The sequence below is a fragment of the Protomyctophum parallelum genome, assembly GCF_964188405.1.
Source record: "Protomyctophum parallelum genome assembly, chromosome: 14".
In the NCBI taxonomy this organism is placed as follows: Eukaryota; Metazoa; Chordata; class Actinopteri; order Myctophiformes; family Myctophidae; genus Protomyctophum; species Protomyctophum parallelum.
The window spans coordinates 29308715-29329152 of NC_139709.1; the positions used below are offsets into that span (position 1 = coordinate 29308715).

General features: G+C 43.2%; 1 protein-coding gene across 2 annotated transcripts in view; it reads right to left on the reverse strand.

The window, feature by feature from the left end:
* gpsm2 (G protein signaling modulator 2) overlaps nt 1-16878 on the reverse strand; it is a 32490-nt gene extending 15612 nt beyond the window's left edge. Inside the window, exons 1-7 of one of the 2 annotated variants that reach the window (XM_083782028.1) lie at nt 16640-16878; nt 15671-15709; nt 8875-9229; nt 2854-3075; nt 2030-2165; nt 974-1113; nt 338-461 (exon numbers count right to left, since the gene is read on the reverse strand). In XM_083782028.1, the coding sequence (XP_083638154.1) occupies nt 338-461; nt 974-1113; nt 2030-2165; nt 2854-3075; nt 8875-8939 (687 nt within the window). In that variant the 5' untranslated portion in view covers nt 8940-9229; nt 15671-15709; nt 16640-16878. The remainder of the gene's footprint in view (nt 1-337; nt 462-973; nt 1114-2029; nt 2166-2853; nt 3076-8874; nt 9230-15670; nt 15710-16639) is intronic. The other variant, XM_083782029.1, reaches the window with a different exon arrangement.
* Nucleotides 16879-20438: the final 3560 nt, after the last annotated feature.

A 20438-nucleotide genomic window follows, 5' to 3' on the forward strand; every position in this document is an offset into this window, starting at 1 on the left:
TTGAAAATGTTTGAAAATATCAGAAAAACGCTTCCAACATGGAAACAATTATGACGATTGTGCAATTGTGCAAAGTAATTGCAATTAGGCGATTATGTAGTAATTGTGACAGGCCAGTATCTACAAGCTCACAACATGCAAGCACAGCTGCTATTTCCGCCGCGCGACACCCATGTGTAACCAAGTATAAATCTGGAATTACTCTCTCAACACCTGCAGAACAGTGCAGACCTTGACTGGGTTGAGCTTATCACATCTTTCTGTAGACTGAAATAGACCACACAGGCCTTGCAAACATTTTCTTTTTTTAGGCGGGGGAATGGGATTTGCATCAAACCTGTTCGTGGGAGGCCACTGCGTTGCGAAAGCGTCCCAGCAGGTAGAATGTGTTGCCGAGGTTGCCGTAGGTTCGACCCTGGGCAGCCCGGTCTCCGAGTTCCTTCACTATGGACAGGTTGGCCCTAAATAAAACAACAACACATGAGACCAAATGGTCAGTCAACAGCTCTGTGACATGGTTTACGTAGTTCTATTCTATCTACTGTATATAAAGTTATAAACCATCAACATTGTTTATTTACTCCCACGTACACACCACCATACAGTGCTACAGTTTGTGGTTCTACAGCCAGAAGTGAGTGCACTTGCAATGGCTTCCCTAGCCAGATCTTTAATGCTTTTTACCATAGGGGTTTCATTGTATGCCGAAAATAAGATCAGTGGTTAACATAAGCCTATGAAAGAAATTCCACCCGTGAGAAATTCTCCCACTTTCTTCATCAAGATAATCTCCATGAGAATATCATAAACCTTTGTTCACTAGATTAATGGTAATTTGCTTACATTCATCCAAACCTAATTCTAGGTGGGAGAGAGCATGGCGGAGGTAACTTTCAGCCAGGCTGGCTAACTAAAAAGACGTCATAGCCGTGTAGCACTCTATAACAACACGAGTCATGACACGGTGACTTACTCATAATACTCTGCAGCTTTCCTTAGAGCTTCCATGACTTCCTCTGGAAACTCCCCGGGCTCTGCTCCGCTCCAGCAGATACTCTTGCCCTTAGCATGGTACACGTTTCCAAAATTGTACAGTGCTCTAGCCTGGCCCACCTGATAAGACACAAGACGAGGGACAAAATGTCAACTTGATGTCACAGAGCCCTAGAGCTTCACATAAAGCTAAGAGTTTTATCCCCTTCCCACCATCCCTCAACCTTAGCAGTTCAATTTTATGTCGTTGCTGTCGGGGCAACATCTCCATTATTTAAGTGTCGTGCAAAGGTAGCGCAGGTAGCCGATCTACAAGCTCAGAATGTGTTGCAATGCGACATCTTGTGAGCTTGTAGATCTGCCATTTACGCTATTTGTGAAACAAATTGAAAGCTAAAGTGGTTGTGTGTGTCTCTCTGTGGGCTTTTATAAATAGAGCATCACAGTCCCGCCCCCTTTCAGAATGACAAGAAGAAAATGTGGCCCTTTTTCTCCTTTCTAATTATTTGTTCGGCCCAAGAAAATGTGTTTATTTTTAAAGATTCTTTTTTTTGCGGCTTACGCCTTTTATTGATTTTTGAAGGGACAGACAGTAGGCTGACAGGAAACGGGAGAGAGATGGGGGGATGACATGCAGTAAAGGCCGTGTCGGGTCCGGGAGTCGAACCCGCGGCACACTGCGACTGGATTACCAGTCCGGTGCCCAGACCGTTACGCTACGGCCTGGGCCGAAAATGTGTTTATTGTCATGAGTTGTCACCTGCCGAGTTGGCTTTGACCGAGGCTTAAAGGTCTTTAAATAAATACTTTTTGAAACGTCTATGGAAAAATAAATGTGAAATTCTCTTCTGGTGCGCTTGAAGGGGACAGGACTGCGACGCTCTATAGGGTTATTATTTTATAAATGTTTTAGCAACAGCTTGTGACAAAAAAATAACTACATTGTATCCATTGGAACACAGTTTTTCTCTTCCATTTCCTGAAAATTAACAGCTTTGGTTGGACACAAGGTTTCCACCAGGTTGAGGTTCCTCACCTTGTCACTCATGTCCATTGCTATGTCTAAGTGCCTCTGGCAGCAGACCACAGCTTCTTCAAAGCGGCCCAGCACCTTCAGTGTGTTGCCAAGATTACCACTGGCCTTAGCTTCACCAAGCAGGTCCCCTATGGTCCTGTGTGGAGACAAAACACAACAAAGTAGGGTTGTATCAATGCAGCACGAGACAGATTATCAATACTTAATATATGACTATTTAAATCAGTAAAGTGAAAACAGCTGAGTGCATAATAAGCTAATAACCTAGTTTTGCAGTCGCTTGTTCACTGCAAGCAATTATTTTTTCCGTTTTTTGCATGTGGTGGAATGGACTTCTGGGAGTCACAAGGCCAGGTCATACGCCTGCCCTTGTGACCTAAACTGAAACATAAAGCCTGGAAATAGCCAGTCTATAAGCTCACTGTTCACCTAGGTCCTTTCTTGTGCAGAATGCCGTGGTCTTTGTTTGTGCAGCACTTTGTGACTCAAGTCTAGAAAAGCGCTATACAAATAAAGTTATTATTATTATCGCAACAGTCATAATGTCCGTAATCTCTTTTTTGTGAAAACAAAAATGAAAATCATGAACCTGATATCACGATTCATATTAAATCATGAGCTAGGCTAATCCTGCTAAACCTTGGAGTCAACTTCGGACTGCTTTGTTGCTAGCAGGCCGTGGCTCGCAGCTCAGCAGACTTCCATACCTGTTGGCTCCCATTGTACATCGTTGCAGCCGGATTCCCTACAATAAACCAGTTCGCGTTGTCAGTTTATATGCTACTGTATATACAGTAAATGTGCGCTCCTTTGTGGGTACTGACCTGGTCAGAGTGAGGTCGTGGTGGTGGAACTCCAGCGCCTTGGCGTAGTCGTGCAGGTGGAAGTAGGCGTTGCCCAGCTGGCTGTAGATGGCGCTCAGCACCTGCAGGTCCTCCGTGCCCACCTGGATGGCGGCCTCGAAGAAGGACACGCCTGCCCGGTAGTCGCCCACCTTGCAGAGGCGCTCGCCCTCCAGGGCCAACTCCAAACAGGACGCCTCCATCCTGAAGCACAGCAGCACAGACCCAACATTACAAACCGTCTCCCACCTAGACCCGTCACAATTACAATCGCAATTTATTTGAGATAATAGTCATCGTTTTTTGCACAATCGCCATGATCATTACCGTGTTAATAACCGCAGATCTACAAGCTCCAGTGTTTCCCCTAGCCAGAAGCTGATAAGTGTGGAGGGGACCTTTCACACATACATGCTCCTGCAGTGCGCGACTGTGCGTGCGTGCATGCATGAGTCTTTTGCGATAATTTGCCTTTTCTTGACCTATTTGCGGCCGCGTACTAAACATCATGCTGTGGTGACTGGGAGGGAGGGCAGAATCCATTTCTTCCGGCCGACGTTCCGGCCGGTAAGCACCGTCGGCCGGTCTTTTTATAGGTCGGCCGGTCGGTCCGAATGCATTTTTAGCGGCCGACGTGAAATACGTCGGCCGGCCGGTGCGATGGGTCGGCCGGTCCTTAGGTGCGTCGGCCGGTCGTTTGATATGTCGGCCGGTCCGTGATTAGGTCGGCCGGTCCGTGATTAGGTCGGCCTTACGTCGGCCGGTCCGTGATTACGTCGGACGGTCCGTGATTAGGTCGGCCGGTCCGTGATTAGGTCGGCCGGTCCGTGATTACGTCGGCCGGTCCGTGATTAGGTCGGCCGGTCCGTGATTGGGAGGCGGTCCACCCCAGGAGGTTAGACGGGACAATAGTCCGATACGGGAGGGGAGGTGCGTGCGTGCGTGCGTGCGGGGGTAAATGTGTCAAGTCACGTGACCACTGGCTGTGCTAGGAATATGAAGTATTATTATTATAGCTAACTTAATAGTTCCTGCTGTAAAACACCCAATCATATCGTTATCTTTCTTCATATATATTTTTTTCTGCTCTCGTTGCAAAAGACCGCCTCCCAGTGGAAAGTTTCTTTAAGGTATGTCACGGCTTTCTAATAGTCTAGGGGTCTGTGCAAATGCCTCTCGATTTATTGCTCCGTGTGGCACCTAGTTCGGATCCCGCTCATGGCAAACTTAAAAACCTTTATTTTATAATGTTCTTTCGTAGCCTTTATTGTGTATGGACACAATAGCTACATTTTAGACTGTATCATTATTGTATATTATATTTAAAAAAATAGCCGTATTGAATTAATACATATTTAATTATTTGATTGTCTGTCTGCCTGCCTGCCTGCCTGCCTATCAAATAATTAAATATGTATTAATTCAATATGGCTATTTTTTTTAATATAATATACAATAATGATACAGTCTAAAATGTAGCTATTGTGTCCATACACAATAAAGGCTACGAAAGAACATTATAAAATAAAAGTTTTTAAGTTTGCCATGAGCGGGATCCGAACTAGGTGCCACACGGAGCAATAAATCGAGAGGCATTTGCACAGACCCCTAGACTATTAGAAAGCCGTGACTTACCTTAAAGAAACGTTCCACTGGGAGGCGGTCTTTTGCAACGAGAGCAGAAAAAAAAAAATATGAAGAAAGATAACGATATGATTGGGTGTTTTACAGCAGGAACTATTAAGTTAGCTATAATAGGCCCAGGCCGTAGCGTAACGGTCTGGGCACCGGACTGGTGATCCAGTCGCGGTGTGCCGCGGGTTCGACTCCCGGACCCGACAAGGCCTTTACCGCATGTCATCCCCCCATCTCTCTCCCGTTTCCTGTCAGCCTACTTTCTGTCCCTTAAAAAAATCAATAAAAGGCGTAAGCCGCAAAAAAATATCTTAAAAAAAAAAAGAAAAAAAGTTAGCTATAATAATAATAATTCATATTCGTAGCACAGCCAGTGGTCACGTGACTTGACACATTTACTCCCGCACGCACCTCCCCTCCCGTATCGGACTATTGTCCCGTCTAACCTCCTGGGGTGGACCGCCTCCCAATCACGGACCGGCCGACGTAATCACGGACCGGCCAACGTAATCACGGACCGGCCGACCTAATCACGGACCAGCCGACCTAATCACGGACCGGCCGACGTAATCACGGACCGGCCGACGTAATCACGGACCGGCCGACCTAATCACGGACCGGCCGACCTAATCACGGACCGGCCGACGTAATCACGGACCGGCCGACGTAATCACGGACCGGCCGACCTAATCACGGACCGGCCGACGCACCCACGGACCGGCCGACGGTGCCTACCGGCCGGCGCATTGGCCGGAAGAAATGGATTCTGCCCTTGCTGTCGAAATGAGACACATTTTGAGCTTGTAGATCGGCTAATTCCACCTGACTTGTGCAACTTTCGTTTGCAAAGCCTAAAAGCCAAAAAGAAATACATTTTGTATTCATGAATAATATTCTAATGTTCAACATCAAACACGTTAATTGCAATAATTTGTATGACAATCATCAACTTAAAGGTTATCGTGACAGCCTTATCTCCCACTCATATGTCAAGTAGCCTACAGACAACTCCAGGCCCTGGTTCAGCAATTAGAACCAAAATTTACTGATTTTGGGATCCGATGCTGAGACACATTTTGGATAGACGGCTGTATTGACCTATATAAAGATACAAACATCTATATGAATCCATTTGAAAAGCTTTTCCCAATAAAGAAAATTCTTAAATAAATAAATAGCCTATCTACTTTAGTATGTTGTGAGCTTGTAGATCTGCATTTAAGTTTGACCATTCTTATCCATAATGACATGCCCAAAAGGCTTAGAATTTAAAAACTAGCTAAGAGTCAGCACTATTGGCAGCGTAACTGCCAATACTGATGTCATCGAAACCATCAAATAATAATGGCTGATATATTAGTCTGGCCTTAGTTACAGAGAATAAGAATAAGCTCATGCTCACTGGTTCCAAGGTTCCAAAATGCTTAAATCAAGGCTGAAGGGCTGAAGAAGTTGTGTTATCATCGAAAGTCCTTTTACCGAGAGAAGAATCCGACTGTTTTCCACCCAAACCCGAGGAACCGAATGATCTCTCTAATCTCTATCAAAGGAAAGCTTTTCAGCAAGGAATTCTGTTTAGCCACTTCCTTCCACCACCAACAATGAGAACAATGGTGCTGGTTTATCACAGTTTGTTTGTTATGGGTCGGGAGGCAGTGCGCTTCCTTCCTTCACGGGGCCGACGGCAGTGTGGTTGGGGGCTGTTGTTGCACAGACAGCAGCACCAGCGTTCAGCCTCTTTAATTGTGTTTTATTCAATAACACAGGTTTGTTGAGCAATTTGCTAACTCGATCCTCTAGCAGGATAAACCATTAACCTCTTTCAGCTGTTGTCCCTAATTTGGTCATGTCATTTATAGGTGAAAAGTCTTAAAAAGCGTATGCTTATGTGCTTAGTTCATAGTTCTTTGTATGCCGGTGTCATGCTGCTCGTGTGGCAAAAATAGCCAGTCTACAAGTTCACGTGAGTATGACAGGTTGTGAGCTTATTTCACCATTGCACGACAAAGTATATAATTAATAGTATAGTATAATATTCAGGATTAATATAAATTAATACTCCCCCCCCCCCCCCCTCTCGAAATCACCTTTTTTACCCTGTGCCTCGAGTCCCCCATTTTATTAAGCATTCCTTCACAGTGGATGAAGAATCCAAAAACAAAGAAAATACTTCAGAAACAAAAATTCTTAATTCAAGGCTTAATGGGGTGAGTCATTGAATAATTTTGAAATAAAGGGGGAAAAAGGTCATTTTCTGGGTAAAGTATTTCTCTAAATGGTTAATGTATGTGAAATGAGGTTACACTGTGTTGGGGGTGGATAACATACCAGAGGGATTGTCTGATCCAGATCAAGCAGAATTGTTTTGCACACACAGCAACAATTGCTACAGTGTCTGCAAACTGATTGTATTGTATTGAAATCGCCTACTATTTTGTAACATGTGAGAATAGTTTCAAATCCTGCTGTGTCCTTTCATTTTGTTCGCTATAACTTTCCCTCCCGTCCCGTGCACAGTGCACACCCAGTGTTTTGCAGTGACACATCGCAGAGACTGACAAAGGCTAATCTAGGCTGTTTTGCACAGGCTAATGGATTTTAAAAGCCAACTACGTTGTTATACAGACAATGACAAGGAGACACCCTGCAACCTCAACCACGCAGCTTGTTTCTTCATTCAGTGAAGCCTGTAATTTTGCAGGAAAACAACAGGGGTTCTGACTAGCTGGATGATCATTCTAAACTAGGCTGTGTGGACTTAAACTTAGAACAGCCTTCTTTTTTTGTTTATTACACAAGCAGCAACACGCCAGCACTCTGGGCTTCAGCAATTAACCAGCCTACCTGAAACAGCACCAGAGGCACATGGTGCATCTGAGAGGAGGCTTCTACAGTTAGTTAGTTAGATTATTTCGGTCATTTTAAAAAGAACAATATAGTTGTTGAGCATACAGCTTAGTTAGGCGACTATATTACAGCATATAAAGCAAAGTAAAGCAAAGTTACTATGTTTACCCAGGGTAACTGGACTAAGCTCAAGAACTTGTTTACAGCCAGGCCCTGCTCATAGAACATTTCATGGTAGGGGTTCAATGCCTTGCTCAAGGCAGTCAAGGGCACTTCAGCGGTGGTAATTTTAACGTGCCGGTCCGGGGATACGAACTAGCGACATTCCGGTATCAAGACCGCTCTGCAAACCGTTCGGCCACCACTGCCCAAATTAAAGTTAATAGTTAATAGTTAATAAAGAAAATTCCAGGCACAGCCCCAGATCTGTCTCAGTCCGAGGCACTGACAGCTCAACTCTGAATGAAACTAGTTGAATGGAGATATTTGTTTGGCATTCATCTAAAATGAGTCGATCGTTTTTGTTCTGTGTAAAATATGTTTTTGGGGGAATTAACTGCACGATACAAAAGCCCCTGGTATTTAAAGACCTCGAATCATAGTATGAAGGTGAAGGCTGTGATATTACCATAGAGTAGACTGTAAAAATGAAAGGATATTACAAGATATGCCCCGTTGGGGAACTCAAGGGAACTCTCACAAGTCAGCGTTTTATCGGCTAATCTGCTCGTCTCTGCCTTGGAGAGCTCTCCTCCGAAACGGTTAGCGGTCACCTGAGATTACTGTAGCAGTGTGTGTGGACTGACCGGACAGGGGACACCGCACAGATTATAGAGGTGGACGGGCCATGTTAAGGAGATTAATTAGATAGGTCAGATACAAGTGGGCTGGTGGGACTGATAAAGAAACTGAACACACCCGTGTGAACTAAAACAAAAGCCCTGCGTCAAATGAATGTTTCAGATGGCTGGTTAAATATTGATGATGGCTGCTTGCGGTTTGCCAGGTCACACCTGTTGGCAGACTGACAGTGCTACCGTTTGAAGCCACTCACCTGTTTGCCGTTAGGCAACAAACGCACAGAAGTCATAAAACGGAACTCTTACTCACTCCGACCCCTGTAATTTAACTTGATTTCTGAGCCCGGATTACTCAGAAACTATAGCGTTAATTTCCTCAATGACACTAAGGAACCTGGAAAATATGATGTCATGCTTGTGCAAGAAACGTAAAGGGAAATTCTTCCTTCCAAAGCATTTAATAACAGTTAACCACTTAAGCCCTATTTTATACATAGGGGTATGGGCAAAGACAGCCGATCTGCAACCTCCCAAAACGTTAGATCGCTACGTGTTGTGAGCTTATAGATCGGCTATTAATTTATTTTATTTTTTTATGTGTGACAACTTTAAAAATGGTTAATGAAAAGGGAACACAATTGGAAAGGGTTCTAAATGTGCTTGTCTATCTTCTACTTAATACAATATACTATAGTCTAGTTGAGAGATACGAGATGCCTACCTGTAGCGGACATGATAAGAAGACTCCTCTGCTCGCATGCTAACCCATGAGCCACTGTCTTCCATTGAAGTGCATAATATGAGGGAGAATCCCGGTATATATCCAGACAAAACGCGTGCGTTTGAGAACTTCTTCTTTAGTCAAAACAAGGAATGTGTGCCACAGGCTGCCAACCCAAAAGCATGGAAAAACAAAATGAACAAATCCACTGTTGGATTGCAGACCCCTGGCTGGTACACAGTGCTGCAGGGCTCCGGACTGGAGCGTCACACACACACAGGCTGCGTTCCGTTCGTTTACTTTACGGGTTTTGCGTCACTGCCTCGCCGCTCTCTCCTCTCTCTCTGTGGCCCTTCTGTGAAGAGAACACAAGATGCTGTGTGTGAAGCCTCACTGTGGCCACGCGACGCCATGGCAACCACCAACCAAACAGCAGCGTGCCGGGCAAGCAGGGAGTGAGACTGTGAGAGGGTGGGTGATGCAAAACTAAAAAAGGGAGGGTGGGTCGAGGGTGGAGTGGAGGAGGAGGGGGTTTCTATCATATATGCAAGCTGTCAATCTATTCTAGACTCTAGACTCTTAGGGCTGTATTTTGCATGTCTTAAGTACCAGGTCTTATTACTTAATTTAAGACCTGGAGGCGTGATCAATGCCATTTGGCTATTCTGAGTGGCCAAAGAGCATTGACCACGCCTCCAGGTCTTAAGTTAAGTAATAAGACCTGGTACTTAAGACACGCAAAATACAGCCCTTAAATTCTAGAGGCAGTGGCACACATTACAGGCTCACACAGGTGTGATGAAATGAATGAGAGCTAAATGCTTTGGGATGTACTACGCCAACTACGGTATGCATGTACGTTGATCTGTAGCTAGCAGAGAGACACAGGGAACGGGGGTGGACGGATCTATTCCAGAGGGCATGAATTAATTACTAGAGCAGGGCTGTCCCCACAGAGTAGATCAATCAATTAACCCGTTGGTCGCAGGGGAACAAGACATTGCTAGATGTAGGGCTGCAACAATCAATTCATTTTCCAATAATTGAGAAGCACATTTTTGAGGGTTATTTTTATAAATCGACTATATCAATTAGTCTGATTAACCACTTATTAGACACTTATTAACCACTCTTTATACTTTGAATGTCTGCAAAAATACCAAAGCTATCCAATCTACAAGCTCACGACGCGTCACATCGTGACACATGTGAGCTAAATGAGCTTGTAGATCTGCTGTTTTCGGTATTTCTAATTAAATCGATAGCATTAGATTGCATTAGATCATTCGTTTTTTATGATTTTTTTATTGTACATCTCTTGTCAACACCAACTATAACCCTTTAATTGTGATTGAATAAATCAACATCACAATATGCAGTTATCAACAACTCAACATTAAAAGCTTGGTCTCTGCATGATTGTATGCAACAAACAGTAGTTTACAGATTTGTTGATTAAATCAACTACGATATAACAATTCCTACGACTATTAGTTTGACTAACAATTAATTTAGTCAAAGACAGCCCTACAAATTAACAACAATCAATGGGTCTATTCTGTAAAAGATTCATGAGGCAGAAGGTTGCTGATGGTGAACAAACAAAACAAAACGGTGAAAGGTGAAGGAAGAGTGAAGATGTCCAGACAGTACACCACATAACAGAACTCACAGAGAGTACGTGGGAAAGGTTCCAGCAAAGCCATGGACAGAGATAAGCAAAGATAGCCTTCACACACCAAAGACGACTGTTGGCCCTTTCCAACATGAGGTCATAGTGAACACGCCCACTTGCTCCCCAAAGCCTATTTTATCTGTATTCTCTAGTACGTTGGTGACGTCATTCGCCAAGAAGAACAGATCTACAAGCTAATGGAAAGTGCAGTAGGAGGGAGTCCACAACTAATCTAACTCCTGTTAAAAAAAAACATTTCAGAAGTTCTATGGAATTGAAGACATTATGCAGGACAGGTTAAGCATTTGGATTTTGTGATCACCAAACCATTATTCATGTTCTAAATCCAGAAATCTGCTTATAATAAACAACACCAGCCACTTCTCATAGTAGGCAGCCAAAGTGGGTTTTACTATTGTTTTGCTTAGATTTCTGCCCACAGCCCACATTATTAAAAAAAAGACATACATCTGTGGTTGCAGTGCGCCACAGTGTGTATGTAAGCTTTTCACAGGCCTTGACACTAGCCTCAGGGGGAGTATGTCGTTCTTCCAGAAGTTTTAGTTTGAATCTAGAATTAGTGATAAAGGTCACGTCACCATATCAGCTATAGCAGGGGTTCCCAAACTTTTCAGGTCGAGACACAAAAGAGATTATGGACGCAAACTATAGTAAAAGTAGCAGATATACAAGCACACAACGCGTCGCTCTGCACCGCATTGCTGGCTTATAGATCGGCTATTTTCACTACTTCTAAATTATATTTTTACTAGAATTTTGCGGCCGTTTTGCGGCCGCTCATCCCAGAGTTACTTTGCCGCGCACTATGGGAAGAAGGAAATTGCGGGAGTTGACTCCACATATAGTAACGGATGGGTTATTAGTTATTATTATGTGTCCTTATTAGTGTAGTGTAGTGTAGTCAACACGTTATGGCTCATACACACTGCCCGGTATTTGCTCCGATTATGCTGTCGGGGAGCATTTTTGGCGCTGGCCGACAAAACCCCTGATTACTGGTAGATCGTGATCTACCTTTTGGGCACCGCTTAACTCAACCTTTTTTGTCCCAGGGCACACTTTTCATAGCCTAAAAATCTCTGGGCACACCTAGATATACGGTTTGTGTACACTGTATATATATACCGGTGTGTATATACTGTATAGTAAATATATATAGTAAATAATATATATATAAATATATATATATATATATATATATATATATATATATATATATATATAATATTAGTGGTCCATGACATGAAAATGTTTGAGAACCACTGCTGTAAAACAACATTGGACAATGATGTTTGACAGTCAGCAATATTGTTGCTTATTCTAGATTTATTTTCTGACTTTTTCGGATTTTCTGACTTGATCTGGCCTGTTAACATTTTCATAGACCTGGTTGCTTGTTTCCCTCTCAGTGGCAACCCTGGTCAATGCCGTGTTGACTGTTGTGGTTCTGTATGATGATTTAGCTTAGCACACAACAGCTAGGAGGATGCAGCAGGCTGATGCCGTCATGTTTAACAGTATTTTGCGCAATTTATGTCCCCGAATTTATGGATATGGACTTATGGCTCCATCGCTGCCTCTTTCTTTAGTAGAAGTAGAAATTTAACGTGTTGCTGACTGTTTACCTCCCTCTCACACGCACACACACACACACACAGGCTGACACAGCTGACGTCCTCTCCCACCGACGTCAGCTGTTCATTTATCTCCTTATTCATTCACGCTTTGAGCTGAGAGAAGCTATAAAGCGCCTTTTAAATATGACAATGCTGTATATATATCAGCTGCACAGTTCAGGCAAGTGTCTGTGGCATATTTAACTTTAACAAAATAAGTTTGACAGCTTAAATCCGCGCGGCAGTGTGTGTGGGACACGGGGTAGTGTTGTGTGTGTGTGTGTGTGTGTGTGTGTGTGCGTGCAATCAGAAGTACTGGCAGTAGCGAAATAACAAACGCAATCTGTCTAATCGTAGTAGTTAGGCACAAACCAACTAGTTTCTAAGAACAATGTTAATGTAACTAAGACATTCGCTGAGCGAGCTATATTTTAAATACAGAGATTTAGAAGGAATAAGCGAAATGGTGAGGCGAGGTTTCTCTGCGGAGTGCGGAGAGGGAGATCCATAGGGGAGATCACATTACAGCAGCCGTTCCTTTTTTTTAAAAATCACACCCGTGTGAACCGAGTGGTGCAACTCCCCTCCCCCCCCCCCCCCCCCCCCCCTCTCTCTCGCTCTCTCTCATTAGTAGGCAACAGTGCAGCACGTGCAGCACTATCTCTCTCTGTTTCTGGCAAACAGCGCCCCTACTGGTTCTAATAGTCATTCTCGTGCTCATGGCCACATAGTTAGGTGTACACGGACATTGTTGTTCCTTGGAGTGGTTGCACCACTCAAAAATAAAGGGAAGCTCTGCACACTCACATCTGCGCACAATCAATGTATTGTACCTTATTGTACCTTCTTCAGGCCTGAAGGTCAGTAGACCGAAAGCTTGCTAAATAAATACATTGATTGTGCGCAGATCTGAGTGTGCGGAGCTTCCCTTTATTTTTCTCATGTTCTTTTTGTGGCTCCAGTACCTTTGGTGGTTCTTTTTACATTTTTGTCTTAGTTGTTTGTTTTAAAATTAATTAATTTTTACTCGAGTTGTGACCCCCAAATGGGTCCCGAGTCCCGACCCACTGCTTGGGAACCAGTGAGCTAGAGTACGACATCAAAAGAAAACGATATCAGATCAGCGTGCCAGCGTGTTCTAGGACTCTTCATGAAGGCAGACACTGTTCTGCTTAACAATCACCATGAACTTCTGCTTTACCAGGCAGAAAACTGATCAGGCGTTTGCGTCTTTCTCATAAGACATTACCAAAAGGTCAATGTTGAATTAATATACTGTTTATACGGCCTTGTGAGAAGAAGAACCCTGATACGCTGTTATGCAACTACCGACGCCTGAACTCGATGACTGCGTTTGCTAGAAAACAATAACAGTTGCACTACCGAATCAGAGCATCCATCCCACCCTAGAAAGAACATCATATTCTTTCTCATTATGGCAAAAATCCAAACCACTGAATAGGCTTTGTGGTTTGCCTTGGACATTCCTCTGAGATTAATAGAGGATTTTGTTGATTTTTAACCTAAAAATCCTATAATTTTATTGTGAGGAGAAAAATATGTCTTACAGTAACAACACTTCACTTCTAATGTAGTCTGACTCTGATTGATGTAATAAAATGGAGCACAAGCTACGGTGAACTTGAGTGAAGTGAACAGAATGCAGGAATGCACCTACAGGGAAGTATGAGTATGCCCAGGTCAAACACTACACAACCACTGAATTCTGAATATATATTTGGTCAACAGCGTCTGACACTTTTCTGACTGTAACTTTCCACTGAGTGAGTCTGTTTCAGACTTTCAGAGGTTTCATTATCAACACCTCACAGGCTCACACTTGACATACAGCCATTAGTCAGGATTGCAAATCAACTGCAACCACTAGCCAAATGCTAGTAAATTCTGACTGTCACTCAGCCACCTTGTAATATAACCAAAAACAAATCTATGGAATTTATCAGCCACTGTGGCTCACCGGTCGATGAAAAGTTAGTTTTCTGGTTTCCTGCCCTGGCGTACACCTATTTTATGTGTTGTTGTACTGTATAACCACTTCAAAGTTAAAACCATACTGTATAGTAGGAAATAGGAATAGTGAAAATAGCAGATCTGCAAGCTCACAACGAGTCGCAGACTAGTGCGTCATGTTTAGCTTGTACATAACATTTACTTTTTTCTTTCATTTTAGTCTATAATGAGTAATGAGTTGACATACATGTCCAAAATAGGGATGCCAGGTTGAAGTGGTTAACTCAAATTAAAAATAAAAACACTCGGATAAAAACAGAAAAGAGATAATCCAAGTGCCCTGATGAAGGCCACTTTTGGGCCGAAAGCCCGAAACGTATTGGCAATTTATTTATTTTTTAACCTAAAGCAGTTTAATCCACCTTTTGAGTCAAAGGACACCTGTTATTAATTATTCACAAACACTTTTCTCAAATTATTTTAGAAATAAAGTTTTTGTTGTTGTTCAGCCCGTTACTCCTGCTGCTGCTAGCTAGGTGTTGGTGAATGTGAACTGTCATGATCCAAAGTGAAGCCCAAGGCTAGAACTAGATGTTCCCTGCATATGTTTATAATTAACAATCAACGTCTGCCAGTGTTCATGCAGCCTTTTCCAGTATTGTGTGCCAAATGGGTGTGTGAGTACGACAGCCCTCCAGTATGTATGAAGCAGTGGTTTAAAAGGATAAGTGATCCATGGCTAAGGCCAATGTGAAGGAAACTAAGTGCTGTCTTTAAGGCAGTGATACTTATTTCATTTTGAGGATTCCCAGTTTTCAATGCATTACTATGCCATGGAGTCATGGACCCCCCATAACTCTGAGAGTGTACGAATGGAACCAAATGGACCCTTAATTAAGGCTTGCACATACTCCAGTTTTTAGGATAAGCGGCTAACCGTTCACCCCAGCACATCTTTCTGTTTTTACTAAACACAGGGGTGGTTAGGTTATCACCTAAAAACTGGAGTGTGCGTCCCGCTTTAGTTACCAATAGTTTAGCTGGCGACCCTCTGGAGCCACCCCAAGGACCCCTGGAGGTCCCTGCACCCCACTTTGAGTTTGAGAACGACTGCTTTAAAGGCACTTATTGCCAGTAGTGTGATGGCAAACTGAGGGCAGAGAGGGAGAATAATGTGCAACACAGCAGTTCTCAATCCGGAATCACATCGGGGACACTGTCTGGAGATTATGTGGTGTACCGGCACGCCCCAACTAAGGCGCTGTCTTTTTATAAAGATAGCTCTGTGGGAGGTAATGAGTGGCTACTTCATTGACAAACATGGCATGATGTCACCTCAAACACACCAGCGGTTTTCTTTGTATTTATAGCCCATTGATGTATTATAGTGCAGCCTCCAAAAGCAAACATAGAAAACAGTGCAACCATTGGACAGACAGACAGAAAGCAGCAGCAGCAGCCCCCCCCCCAACAAAACAAAAGCAACAGCTGACTGTACCAAAATAATACTGACCGGTAACTCTTCAGTACAGGGACAGGGAATCTTGGTAACCTGCAATCAGAAGAAGAATCTATTTTATTGGCCAAGTACAGTACAGATTGATTTGGCCGGTACTTATTTTCTTTTTTTGGCCGGTACTTTGAAGTTCAAACTAAAAGTAACATGCTGCATCACACAACAATACTTTGATTAACTTGAAACCTATGTTTCTGCATTACTTGGCTACCAGTCAAATAATAATAAAGGCACACTTAGTTGCATTTAATACTGTCTAATAATTGTGTTGTTTCGCTTGATTCAGGCCAGGGATCCCCCAGCTCAGGGGTCATAGGGGTGGGGGGGAGTCCAGGAGGTCCCCAGCTCAATTATTGCACCATTAATGCACCATTATTACATGTATGTAAAATAAATTCAACCAGAGAACGTACAAGAATAGCCAATTATTATACAGACAGAAAATGAATTCTGGACCAAATGACAGATCATCATACCAAATAATTTCTAACAATGCAAAAATAGCCTAGAATCTCTGCTGCCTGTGTATGTCCTTGGCTTATACAGGTATATGCATCAAGTAATAGGGAATGAGGACTTAAGCTACTTGATATTAATCAACCTGTATCAATATCAGGCTCAACTGCCAAGCAAAAAAAACAGACATTATTATGATATAAGTTAACACACCTCGAATTGATCACGATTTCATCCTGAAGTGAACTATTTACTGTACATAGTGTACTGACAAGGAGGACATGATGTCACAATTCTTCTAAACTCGTATTATTTAAAATAAAGTATCTCTTGTTTTGCTGAGCTCATCGTAAACGAACAACAGTCAGTCAGTGAACTGTCACATGCAGTACTGTGTCAGTGGGCGGACGGATGTAGCCCACAGGCTAACGTCCCAATAATACAAAGTAAACCCACCACCACACCAGGCTGTCCTGAGGCTGGCTAGCTGGTGGTTGCTGCTAAACTTACGTTAGACGATCCAGTTCGAACAATGGAGGATTCTCTAATCTCTTCTTTTATATTCCTTCTTCTTCTCTTCGGGGAAACAATCCTGTTTTTGTTGTTCAACAACGACTTGTACAGCGGATAATATTGTCACGTTCTAGCCAGCCACACACTACACTGGCTATAACTATCCATTTTGGATCATCATAATGAAACTTTAGTTTTTTTCTTTCCTAAACTGTAAACTCCGACCGAGGAGGAGATTTGAAGACTGTAGCAGTAGTAGTGAATGTTTTTACGCTAGAGACCAATCAGAAGAGCGGATTCAAAGATAGCCTTGCCCACACAACGGCCATTGGACCGAGAGATTTGAATAGGCTGGAGGGCGTGACGTCACGTCATTCTGCAGTGTGCGTGTGCGTGTGTGTGCGCGTGTGCGTGTGCGTGTGTGTGTGTGTGTGTGTGTGTGTGTGTGTGTGTGTGTGTGTGTGTGTGTGTGTGTGTGTGTGTGTGTGTGTGTGTGTGTGTGTGTGTGTGTGTGTGTGTGTGTGTGTGTGTGTTTTTTTTGATTGATTGAAATATGTATTAACAGTTTGTAGAATTTACAGTACATTTTAAGCACAAACTCAATACAAAGACTGTTAACTGTGAGTGGACGACCCAATTAAGCATTACACTTGTTTACAACAGGGTCCAGACTCCACATTGTTCAATTCATCAAAACATTTAGAGACATACAAATAGACACTTCTATGTAGCTAAAGAACAGAACAGGAATTCATCATATAGGAAGCAAAAAGGGAAAAGATACATATACAGTGAGGGGAAATGGGGTGGGGGGGGGGGATTCAGATTTTACAGAGGCCAGTTTCGAATTGCAGCCATCCGTAGGTGCCCTTTGAGAGCGGTTTTGAAGGAGTCAAGGGATTCACATGTCTTAATGACTGTTGGTAGGGCGTTCCACATTTTGGTGGCATAGGAGCGAAAAGAATTTAGTCCCTTGTTTGTGCCGAATCTGGGTTGTACATGGTTTGTTGTACTCCCTCTGGTGTTGTGGGTGTGGACTTCGTTTACACTAAGGAAGTATTTAGACAGGTACATGGGTATCTTGGTGGTGTATCGAATCTTGTGGACCAGACCCATTGCAAGATGCTGTACTCTGTCGTCGACCCTAAGCCATCCCAGCCTGTCAAAGTGGGCAGGGGTGAGGTGGGTTCGGGGGGTGAGGCCAAGTAGGAGCCTGACCAGTTTGTTTTGGGAGGTCTGGAGCCTTGTTTTAAGGGCCTTTGAGGTGCTGTGGTACCAAGAGGTGGATGCATAGTCAAAGAAACCTTGTACGAGGGCTCCTGTTAAGGTCTTCAAGGTGTTTTTGCTGACCAGTGAGGAGATCCTGTAAAGGAATCTTGTTCTTTGATTGACTTTTTTGATTACGTTGGTGGCCATCTTATCACCGGAAAGATTGGCCTCCAGGATGGAACCTAGGTAGGTAATTTGATCTTTTCGTGTGATAATATTGTCACCCACTCTAACCAAGAAGCCATCTGCCTTGCTGAGATTACTATTTGATCCGAAGAGGATGGATTCAGTTTTTCCCAGGTGTAAGGATAGTTTGTTATCAGCGAGCCAGGTGCAGATTCTACCGAGTTCAGAGCTGAGGGTCTTTTCAACCTGCAGTTTGTTCCTGTCCGAGACCAGCAGTGCTGAGTCATCTGCGAACAGGAACAAGTTGCAGTCACAAGCTGAAGTCATGTCGTTAACATATATTAGGAACAGTAAAGGCCCTAGTATGCTTCCTTGTGGGACGCCACAGCTCACTGGGAGGGGAGGGGACAGTGTTCCGTTCACCTCCACCATCTGTTCTCTCCCCTCCAGGTAGGATTGCATCCAGCTCACTGATGTGCTATCAAAACCAATAGCTTTAAGCTTGTTAACCAGTATGGAGTGGTTCACGGTGTCAAAAGCCTTTTGGAGGTCCAGCATGACCATGCCGCAGTATTTTCCAGCGTCCACCTCGTGTTTGATGTGGTCGCTCAAATAGAGGAGGCATGTGTCAGTGGAGTGGGATGTTCTGAAACCAGTGTGTGTGTGTGTGTGTGTGTGTGTGTGTGTGTGTGTGTGCGAGCGCGTGTGTGTGTCACCTCTGTTGAAACTTGAATGTTGAAATCACGAAATACAGAATTCACCTGTCACTGACAGCCAATTATAAAATACATAGTTTGGGAGCAACAATATACCATAATCTGACTGGTTGGAGTTTTGGGGGGGGGGGACATATACCTTGCACAGTCACTGGAACAGTTACTATTCTTTTAGTCTTTTAGTGTTTGTGCATCTTGCAGTCAGAAGTTCAGAACTGACTCTTCCTGATGGAGGCTTAATTCATCTTGGTTACCCAGCAACAAGCTCCTCCCCCGTGGCCCAGGGTCCAACAGCAGACGCTCAGCGTTGCACTGTATACATTATTAATAAACCAAAGAACACTATAGCCTGACTGCCCGTGTATCTCTATGTAGCGTAACACAGTCTAGAATGGGGTAATTGCAGAGTCATATCTGAAGCAAGAGAAGAGTTACAAGTATTTTAAACGCAGGCCGGCGGCAAAGATGCTGAAGCAGCTGTGAATGACAAAGGGTAAGTTACTTTACTTATATAAAATATCCACACTGTGTTGTTTGAAAACTTTGAAGTAGTGTTCACTTATGACAGGATAATAAGACTTTACTGTATGCCTTAATACATTATACTTTCCCTCTATAACAACTATAATTACAATTTTAAAACACCTTAAATATTTTATTTTTCTTAGAAATGGTTCATCTTTCACTCAGTAGGTAAAACTCCTGTCGCAAGTTTATGACATAATTTGCCCATGCATGTGTGGTCCAGCCCTATGGATTGTGCTAATAAAATGTGTCTATTAAAAATATATAAAATATTGCTTTGATGCTCATATCAACCATAGGAACTATTATGGCTGCTTTTATTAGCACATGCATTCCATACATTCCATAGGGCTGGAGCACACATGGACATATGACATCATCAACTTGCGACAGCTGGAGCTGCCCCTATTGAGTGAAAAACATAGTATTTCTAAGATAAATATTTAAGGTGTTTTTAACTTCTAATTTTAGTTACAGAGGGAATATGTACAATCATGTATTAAGGCATATAACTTAAGTCTTATTAGCCAGGGATCCTTTAAAAGGGACAGTACAGAGTCAGGTCCAATCTGCACAGTGCACAGTAAATTACAGCAGCACACGCAGTATTGTTCATGATCTGATCATCTGCACACACACATGCCTTTAGTTCCAGAAATGCAGATGAGCGAGTTTGTCAACTCTACACTGTAGTACACACATGTGCATGGTAGTGATGATGATGACACATAACACAAAGAAAAAGACTCACTCTCTACTACATACGTTCAACGAAGACTCTTTGGACAGAGACTAAGAAAATAGTTTATATTTTTATTTTAACATGCTCATCATAAAGTGCTCTGTACTATGATGAAACACACGAACGAACACACGCACGCACAAGAAAACTCTCAGGTGAGCTATACCACACTAACATGATCACATCATGCAAATGCCAACAACACCCACACAATGCATTGATTGTTGAATAATTGAACACATTTTGATCCAATGTTGTCTCTTCCGCAAGCCTGCGTTGCTAAGGAATGAACAGGAGCCGCAAGACAGTACGTCGCAGGCCAGAGGACTGAGGAGTCCTCTGCCACACACACACACACACACACACACACACACACACACACACACACCCATAGTGTCTCACACACACATCAGTGTCC